At 40.1% G+C, this 10557-nt stretch overlaps 1 protein-coding gene across 1 annotated transcript; it reads left to right on the top strand.

The window, feature by feature from the left end:
* Positions 1-4066: 4066 nt before the first annotated feature.
* On the top strand, positions 4067-9659 carry LOC120538151 (induced myeloid leukemia cell differentiation protein Mcl-1-like). Its single transcript, XM_039767588.1, has 3 exons — positions 4067-4732; positions 8775-9022; positions 9486-9659. Exons 1-3 carry the CDS (start codon positions 4354-4356, stop codon positions 9657-9659), a joined length of 801 nt encoding a protein of 266 aa, XP_039623522.1. The 5' UTR covers positions 4067-4353.
* Positions 9660-10557: the final 898 nt, after the last annotated feature.

Below are 10557 nucleotides of genomic sequence, written 5' to 3'. Positions count from 1 at the left end.
TAATGTTGCAGAAGTCTCTGACATGGATAGTGAAGATGCATTAGCAAGTCTGGAATTATTTAGCCGTAGTGGAAAAGACAAGCAGGCAATCTGGCTCACCCCCAAGATAGATGGCCAGGTGGTAAAAATGGAATTGGACACTGGCTCAGCTGTTTCAGTAATGTCACTGAAAGATTACAAGGTGTATTTCAAGAAGGAGAAGCTGAACCCCTCTTCTGTTCTTCTCAGAACATACACAGGTGAAAAGGTTATGCCTATTGGAGTGCTGCATGTGACAGTAGAGTATAATGGAAGGAAAAAGGTACTTGATTTACACATAATACAAAATGGAGGTGCACCATTATGGGGCTGTGAGTGGTTAAGAAAGCTGGGAGTTGACTGGAGAGAGATTAAAAGCCTTCGTGCTTTGCCTGTTGTGCAACAGACTACAGAAAAGAACCTAGAGCTGATAGTAAGAAATGCCGCCCCGGTATTTAAGAGTGGCATTGGGACTCTTCAGCACATTAGAGCTAAAATTGTACTTAAGAGTGGTGCGACCCCACGGTTCCACAAGGCACATCCAGTACCCTATGCCATCCGACCCCTGGTTGAAAAGGAATTGGATAGGTTGGAGGCAAACGGCATACTTTCTAAAGTAGACTGGAGTCCTTGGGCAACCCCAGATGCCCCAATGGTAAAGAGAAATGGTACAGTCAGGCTCTGCGGGGACTTTAAGGTCTCTATTAATCCTGTGCTGCAAGCTGAACAGTATCCTCTGCCGAGAATTGAGGACATTGTTGCCAGTTTGTCGGGTGGTCAACGTTTTTCAAAGTTAGATTTAGCAGATGCATACCTCCAGATGGAAGTAGAGGAAGTGTTCCTGACCATTAATACAATAAAGGGTTTTTATCGTTACAACAGGTTGGTGTTTGGGGTAGCCTCTGCCCCAGCTATTTGGCAAAGAGCAATGGATTAGATCCTTCAGTCAGTGCCAGGTGTCCAGTGCTATTTAGACAACATTTTTGTCACTGGAGCGACAGATGAAGAGCATTTAGAAAACCTCAAAAAGGTTCTGAAAAGGTTAGAAGAGTATGGACTAAGAGCCAGGCGAGGCAAATGTGAGTTCCTGAAGCCCAGTGTCAGGTATTGAGGGCACACCATAGATGCCCAAGGTTTGCACAAATGTCAGGACAAGATTCAGGCTGTATTGATGGCACCGCAACCACAAAATGTTTCACAGCTTAGATCCTTCCTGGGGTTTGTGAATTATTATAATAAGTTTCTTCCAAACCTGGCAACTGTGCTATATCCACTCAATGAGCTATTACAAGCTGGAAAACAGTGGAAATGGTTCAAAGAATGTGAAAATTCATTCCAAGATGCAAAGAGACTGGTGACATCTGACACAGTCCTAACCCACTTTAATTCGTCCCTTCCAATCAAGCTGGCTTGTGATGCTTCTCCATACGGCATTGGAGAAGTGATGTCTCATGTTATGGAAGATGGCAGTGAGAGGCCTATAGCTTTTGCATCACGCTCATTGTCTGCAGCTGAGAAGAATTATGCCCAAATTGATAGGGAGGCATGGAGTCTAGTGTGGGGTGTAAAAAGGTTCAACCAGTATCTTTTTGGTAAGGAATTCATCCTTGTCAGAGACCACTAACCGCTAACCTCAATTTTCAGCCTGCAGAAAGGAGTTCCTGCCACAGCTGCTGCCCGAATGCAGTGCTGGGCATTGTTTTTAGGTGGACACAGGTACAAGATTGAGTACAAACGTACAGCCTGCCATGCAAATGCAGATGGGTTGTCACGACTGCCACTGGAGGCTGAAAAAGATGAGTTTAGAGATGAGGAAACAATAGATATGATCTCTATCAGCCAGATTGAAAGTCTGCCCATCACGGCAGACATGGTGAAAACAGAAACAAAACATGACAAGATCCTGTCTCAGGTGTATGCTGCCACACTGAATGGCTGGACAGCCCAGCACAAATCCCTGCTGGCTGCATATTACTCGAGACGTGATGAAATTGCCTTAAATGCTGGATGTGTGATGTGGGGGTTAAGAACCATTGTACCCAATAAACTAAAACACAGAGTATTAGAAGAGCTTCACAAGGGACATCTAGGTGTGGTGAAAATGAAGGCACTTGCCAGAAATTGTGTGGTGGCCAGGCATTGATGAAGACATCGAGAAAATAGCGCAGCAATGAAGTGGCTGCCAGATGGTTCAGAATGAGCCAGAACATGCACCACTTCACCCATGGGAATGGCTTACATTACCTTGGCAGCGGCTTCATATCGACTTTGCAGAACCATTCATGGGGACAACTTTCCTGGTGGTAGTCGACACATGCTCTAAATGGCCAGAGGTTTTCACTATGAGCTCCACCACTACTTCTCACACTATTGAAGTTCTAAAGGATTTATTTGCTAGAACTGGAGTTCCACAACAACTAGTGAGTGACAACGGACCCCAGTTCACAGCAACAGATTTCCAGGTATTCCTCCACAAAAATGGCATACGGCACATTACATCTGCTCCATGGCATCCAGCCACAAATGGCCAGGCAGAGAGGTTTGTGCAAAGTTTGAAACGAGCCCTTCGAGAAGCTTACAAATGAGAAGCTGACCCTTCAGCAAAAATTGGCCAACTTCTTATTTGCATATCAGAATTACATCCATGCTACAACTAACCAGACTCCAGCTATGTTGTTCTTTGGGCGTCCTCTTCGCTCTAGATTAGACCTGCTGCAACCAAATATTAAGCAGACTGTGCAAGACAGACAAATCAAACAAGGCCATAAAGCAACAGACAAGGTTACACATAGCTTTGCCATTGGACAATCAGTTCTTGCCAGGAGCTACAGAGGAGATCAGAAATGGGTTCCTGCACTAGTCAAAGAGCAAACTGGTCCCTTGTCATATAAGGTAGAGGCTACTCAAGGCGACGTCATGTTGACCAGTTGAGAAAATCAGGGGTGGTTAGAGCTGAAGAGATACCCACACTGCCTGTTGACTCCCCTGCTGTTGCTCCTATCAACTGTCCAGAGCACTTACCATCTCCTCAAGCAGCACAAGTACAGAGCCCATGTGCATTATCTCCATCACCTTCTGCAGAGGCTAACACTGCTGTAACAATTCAAGAAAAATTACCCTGTGAAGAGAGACGTTACCCAATTCGCATACACAAGCCTCCACAGAGACTAATTGAAAATTAAATGTAAAGATAGAATTCAATGTTTTGATTTCTTCAGAAAAAAAGGAAGTTAATTACTTCTAATTTTTAGAGGGGAGGAACTGTTATATATCAGTATAAGTGTACATCTCAGTTCAGCTATTGATGTCTGATTGTGGGTTGACACCTGGTGATTTGATTGGTAATGCCTTGCACATTTTGTTAGTTGTTGTTCAATAAAGACATGAAAGAAAAAGGCCCGCGCTGTCTGCTCGTCCGTTCTTATTAAAGGAAAAAAGGGCAACGATAGTGTACTGTATTATTAATACATGACATTTTGCATTTAGCATCAGTTGCTACTTTTGACAGGTTTAACAAGAATATGCATTTAGTTTGACCCTTCGTTACTGCACACGCGTGGCGCTTTAATCCTGAGGAGCCGGACTTGTGTCCACTGTATGCTAGCACTTTCACACATTTATCGTATCAAGCAAACGGCGGTTGTTTGCTATCGCCATCGATTACATTTGAAAATGACTGCCAAATGTCAGTCATTACTTTAAGGAGCTTTGAAAACAGTGTTGTACTATCCTTTTTTAATGCCGTTTTCTCTGCTATGGATTTAAGGTTGTCTCTTTTGCTTTGCAATCTTGAGAAGGCCTGGGCGCGAGACAGTATACGCATGCGCCCTAACTGCTTAGGTAAATTATATATATATATATATATATATATATATATATATATATATATATATATATATATATATATATATATATATATATATATATATATATATATATATATATATATATATATATATATATATATATAAGAATAAACTTTGAATGAATGTAAAGAATTTACTTTCCCACACCCTAGCTCCCACCGCCCGCATTACTAAAACTCAGTCCCGCATCGCGCTCAATTGCAATTTGTCATGCGAGTCTCACGGAAATCCCGCGGGAGGACAGACCTCTCGGCTACAGTTGCACTCTGTTGAAACATTTCCGTATCCAAACAGCGTGAATCAAACGTTTCAGAGCGATTAGCATAGCATCTCGGAACAACCAGTACATTACACGGAAGAAGAAAAGTTTTCCTTCTCTTGATTTGCCGCCGAAAGTTTACAATGTTGCTTGTAAAAGTTACCGTTTTTGAAAACTACACTATAGATTTTGCGCAAAAAAAGAGAAAAAATGTCCGACTTTCCAAAAAGCACGCAAACGATGTCAAGGAGGCTCGAGAATGGCGAGTGTGACGATTGTTTGGAAGAGGCGGATTCGGTCTTACAGCTTCATAAGTTATCGTCGAAGAATTGCTTGAAATTGGGCGAGGACGCCAACGTAGACAGCTGTCCATTTACTCAGGATGCGACTTCAAGACCCGTCGACAGCGTTCAGTATGGACGCAGGCCTGTTTCCCGATTGGAGAAGGAAACCCGGGAGCTGATTGCGGCTTACTTATTCCGATCAGCCGGATTGCCCCACTCATGTAGCCGCACTGGAAGGAAACCTTTCGACATCCTTGTTCGTGTTGGGGATCGAATAATCAAAAACAACAAATCATTTTTTAATGGTAAGCGTTGGAGTCGGTGTCTTGAAGGGAAAGACTCTTCTCGCTGCAACCTGTGGGGTGGGGGGTGTTTTAATATTTAAGAGTATTTCCGACAAAAATGAATACGGGAATAAAAGCACATCGAAATGTGACAAATAACGTAAAACGTGCGCATAAAAATACTCTTAACAAATTTTATTTAAGAAACAAAGCACACGAAAGATGCCTTGATATTAAAAGTGCCGTTTTCACTCAACAAAGTTGGCTCTAGATGGGCGTGTGTCTGTTCGCCCTGCGATGATCTGTCACCATGTCCAGAGTTTGTTTTTGGCTTACACCCCCAAGCGACCCTGATCTAAATTAAGCAGATTGGAAAATGACATGATATGATACAATTACGTAAGTACATTAAGAAATAAGCAAAACGTTTAATGACACATTTATACTAGCATTTATTTGTCACATTTCACACTGTTTTTTATTTGCGTATTTATTTTGTCTGTAGAACGTGCGACAAAATGTGCATATATATTTACTATAAATAAAATTTCTAAATCATTGTCTATCCAATGTAACAGTGTACGTCTGGAAAGCAGCCACCAATTATTCAGTATTCAGCATACTACAGGTTATACCATTGGCCATTTTGCTAACCAACAGTGCATAAACCTGTTTGCTGTTCAAATCAATGAAAAATAAAAAACAATTAGTGTAATCTTTCCAAGTGATTGCAAATGTCCCACGTGCTTCAGCCTAAGCAAACTTGAAATGTTCTTGATGTTGGTTGCGTACAGTATACGTACTTTACAAGTTATTTCTTATCATATTTATGTATATGTACAGTAATTGTGACCAAGGTTTCCAACTTTATAAAGTAATAATGTCCAAATATTTTCAATTTTTACATATTCTCTAATACACATATTTAATGTGTTTTATGTTTGTACATGTTTGACTTGTGTATGCTGGCCATACATTAAGTATTCTTGACCAAAAATAACACACTGAGCACTCCTTGTTGTATCACACTAGTTTATAACACAAACTCAAAGCATCATCAGTGTTTGTATGGGTGGTGTCAGAAGTCCTTTTAAAGTTCACACTGCCTTAATGAGTGGAAATAGTCTGTCAGTGGAGGTAATACAAAGTGATGCACACTGACACGGACAAAATACATTTATTCCAAAATCTTTAAGAATAGTCTTGTGCTAGTTCAATTCCCTGCTTTATATTTTAAGTATTTGGCAACATAGTTTGAGAACAGTGATCTTAAGATCAATTGTACTAACTTTCTTTTATCGTCTTTTGATTACATTATTGTAACGTGTAACTGGAGTTGTTGGGAAGCATCACATTTTGATTATTACTTTTCAGCCTCTGATTAATAGGTTACAATTTAAAAATACATCCATTTTCTTAACCACCTATCCAGGGCGTGGTTGTGGTGCAGCTGGAGCCTATCGATCTTTAATCAACAATCATTGGGCGCAAAGTAGGAATAACACCTGGACAGGATACCACTCCATCTCTCCACGGATGTCGAACTCCAGGCCTGGAAGGCCGCAGTGGCTACAGGTTTTCATTCTAACCCTTTTCCTAATAGAGTGACCAGGTTTCACTGCTAATTAACTTCTTTTCCCTTGAGTTTAATAGTCCTGTGTTTAAGGATTCGGTCTTCTGAATTGATTCTTTTCATCATTAAAATGACAGTCAAACAGAAATGAGGTGTGAAATGAGCCGACAGATGACCAGCTAAATTGGGGCTTCAAACTCCAACCAGTTTCCCTCCAACCAGGTTCTTAATGAGAAGCCGATTCTTGCTGTTAATTAAACCCGTTATTTAATTCTGCAGCTTGTTCCTGCTCTCATTCTGCCACAGCAGACATTTCCAAAACTGTTGATTTTCTGTTTTTTCTAAGAACACATCAAACTCTTCTAGTGACTTTGGAGATAAACCTTACTGAGACCTTCACCTTTCTTTATTTCCACATATTGTGTGATGGGCACAGGTTAGCTGGACATGTGGCAGCTCATTTTGTGTCTAATTATTGTTTGGCTGCTAATTAAGAAAAAAGAAACAACTAAGGGGCCTCAGCCAAGTTAATTAAAGCTAAGGAAAAGCAAGTTAATTAGCAGGCAAAACTGATCACTAATTAAGAAGATGTTTAAAATGAAAACCTGCAGCCCTCCAGGACCCATGTCTTAGTAAACACACTGGCCAATTCAATAAAGCCAATTCACTTAACCTGCATGTCTTTGGACAATGGGAGGAAACAAAAAAAAAGCATTTGGGTAAGCTTGAAAGAAATGTCTATTGCTCATTCTGTGCCTCATTCTGTTGCTGGATCATCCCCTAGAAATACATTTCTGTATCTATCACAGCACGAGTCCAGAGTTTCCTTTGTTAGTAGGTTGTTATTGCTCCATATGTCATTATTACGTAAGACAGCCAGAACCTGTCCATGTAGGAAGGGAAAACAGCCATGCATTCATAAAACAATTTGTCTCTTTCAAACTAACAAACAACTTTTTAGCGATCTTAAGAGCACAGAAAGGAAGACTGTGATAAAAGTTTTCCCACAGTATCAAAATGAATCCCTTGGTGTAGAGAACCAAGATAAGTCTGGGGTGACCATCTGTCCAGGTAGATGATTCTGGACTGGAAAGACTGATGTAGTGTCTTTTAAAACAAATCACTCCTGCACAGCATTAATTACACAGTCATTAAGGTATCACTCTTAAGCTTTTGGCTCAAGAGGAGACAGAGTGCTGGAATGCAGTTTTAAGGATCAGGTGACGATGTTAATCAAAAGCCATTACAGTTGTACTAGACCAGCTTGGATTATACATAAATTCAAAACAAAGGCTAGGTCATTTAAAAAAAAAAAAATTGTTCACGTTAGACATTACAAGTTCACAATTACCCAACATCCACTATATATATATATATATATATATATATATATATATATATATATATATATATATATATAAATAAAAAAAATACTTAAGCACAAAAGGCTCTTTATTCTAAAAAACTTTCAAAACATAGGTAGGTCATGTATTATGATGGAAGCCTGTGTGCTCAAGTAAACATTTTTTTTCCCCAAAAATGGGGGTTGGGTAATTGTGAACTTGTCTGATATGGGCGGCACGGCGGCACAGTGACTAGCGCTGCTGCCTCGTAGTTAGGAGACCCGGGTTCACTTCCCGGGTCCTCCCTGCGTGGAGTTTGCATGTTCTCCCCGTGTCTACGTGGGTTTCCTCCTGGTACTCCGGTTTCCTCCCACAGTCCAGAGACATGCAGGTTAGGTGCATTGGCGATTCTAGATTGTCCATAGTGTGTGCTTGGTGTGTGTGTGTGTGCGCGCTTCCGGCGGTGGGCTGTTGCCCTGCCCGGATTTTGTTTCCTGCCTTGCACCCTGTGTTGGCTGGGATGGCTCCAGCAGACCCCCGTGACCCTGTAGTTAGGATATAGTGGGTTGGGTAATGAATGGATGTCTAATATGTGAACAAAGATTTTTGATAACATTCCCTTGCTTTTGTCCTCGTTTTCAAATCGGGTTGAGATGTTGTTATTTTGAAGTTAAATGTTAGTGGTGTTTGGCATATTTCTATACGCTGTAATACATTTTTCTTCTCTTTGACTGACTGTTTAATTTTAAATTTGGTTGTTTGATAGAAGCCCGACTCGAATATAAAAAAAAAAAAAAAGAGATGTTTTTCTGAATACTGCTCCAATTACATTAAAGTATTACCTTTTATTAGGTGTTTTATTGATTAGTTTATTCAGTGATTATACTAATGCTTTGAGCTGCAGTGAAATCTTTATCTTTCACTCACCTTTGTCTCATTTGTAGATAGCAGAGTCTTGGTAGTTAGACATCAGGTTTTGGAAGTTTACTTACGGTTTCATTGTGTTGAATACATTTCCATGGTTGCTGTACAGACCACATGCAGTGCTTTACTAAATGCTGTTTCTTCCGATCATCCTTCTACATAGGGTATCAAATAAGTTTAGAATCTTGTAGGGTTTTAAATATACATTCTGTTTCCTTTCCAGAAGCTCTGCAGACGATCGATTTCTCCCAGAAGGAACTCCTTGAGTACATGACCGATCTTGCTCAAGACATGCTCACTGAGAGAGTAATGAAATGGAGACATGTTACAGGCTTCATAGTATTTGGGTCAGCTGTAGCCAAGCACCTAAAGCAAGTCCACCTGGAGCATTGCATCCTGCCCTTAGCAGACCACATTTCTGCCTTACTGCTTAAACATTGTAAGGATTGGATGGTGAAAAATAGAGCTTGGGTATGCAAAACACTTTTGCTATTATTTCATACCTTTATAATGTGATTATTTTTAAGATCTGAGAGTGGGGTGGTGTTTTTTTCATATCTTTTTTTGTGGGTGATGGCTAGTTTTAAGTTACCACGGAAGTACCTATTTCTAGTGTAGTACTTGATCCTGTAATATAGTCTGAATTACAGAATGCTGAAAATGTGCTCGAAAGAGCTATGCAAAGTGTACTCTATGTTTTCATTCAGTTAGCCATTGTTTGTGAATGAGATGAACTTTTCCTGGACTGATCGTGGTAGCAGTCATTCTAGTCACTGCTTTTTGTGGGTGACTGAGAGGTCTGCCTTCTTTATTCTGTTTATTATTGTTCTGTTGATCATTGCTGACATTGAAAAAGCAGAAGTAGTATAATTAGCCGCCACCATTTTCTTAACCATGTTTTTTTTTTTTTTTCTTTTCCCATCTCTCTGTACAGGAAGGTTTTGCAGACTTCTTTCACATTGTAGTCCGTGAACCAGAAACTTGGCAGTTCCGAATCACCTTTTTAGGATTGGCATTCCTAACAGATGGCCTTGTTAGTTTTTTTAAGTTAAATGAAATGCTGCAGTTCCTTATTCAAATTTTACATTATTTTTTTCATACTTTTTAGTTTTGTTAATAAACTGACTGTTTCTCAATAAGATTTGTTTTGATTAATTTTATCAGTCTGTGTCTGAACCCTTTGTCTGGGTAATACACTTGATACGCTGGGCTGTTCTTGTCATATCCCGGGAATATACCCTATTCACATTTGGACTCTAGTTTTTTTTTTTTTTTTTGAGGTCATGTTTGCACACGTAACAGTCTGACCCAAAAATCCACATTTCAGACAGGTTTGACTTCTCCCAGTCAGCACAAAGTAAAGTGCATTTTTGGACAGCTAATGGCCAAGGTTTCAGGTAATCCATTTCCTAACAGAAGACATCTACCCATTTTAAAAAGGCTCTCCACTACTGCTCAGTTGTACCATTCTGACAAGGAGAATAAGGGAATGAAGCCTTGGGTCTAACACCCTTATTCCTCACGAGTGATTGGAAAGCTTCTTCCATGTACTCAGTACCATTATGTGACCGTATACACTGGACTTCACCATAGGGTGCACAATCTGCCAGGAATCTCACTGCTGCCAACAATCTTTCAGATTTGTTTTAAGGAATTAGACAAATACTGCTCCTGAGAAGTCAACTGTAAAGAACACTACATATCTAAATCTGTCTATAGTGACTGGATCAATTGGACCTGCTAAGTCAGTATTTACCAGGTGTATCGGAACTTTAGCATCAGGTTTCTTTTCTTCTGTTGTTAACAAATTTTCCCTCAATGCAAACATCACAGTCTTTTGTCTTATCACTGGTGATTTTCATCCCATTAACAATGCCCAATAACTGCAACATGTCATCAACATTACAGTGTCCTGGAATTTCACACCAGGCTTAACATCACAAGATAAACTGACTTTGTCTGCTACAGTATGTTGTTAATAAAACTATTACACTATTTCTGTTGAT

The sequence above is a fragment of the Polypterus senegalus genome, chromosome 10 (assembly GCF_016835505.1).
Source record: "Polypterus senegalus isolate Bchr_013 chromosome 10, ASM1683550v1, whole genome shotgun sequence".
Classification (NCBI taxonomy): Eukaryota; Metazoa; Chordata; class Cladistia; order Polypteriformes; family Polypteridae; genus Polypterus; species Polypterus senegalus.
This window is presented reverse-complemented; position numbering and strand designations above follow the sequence as displayed.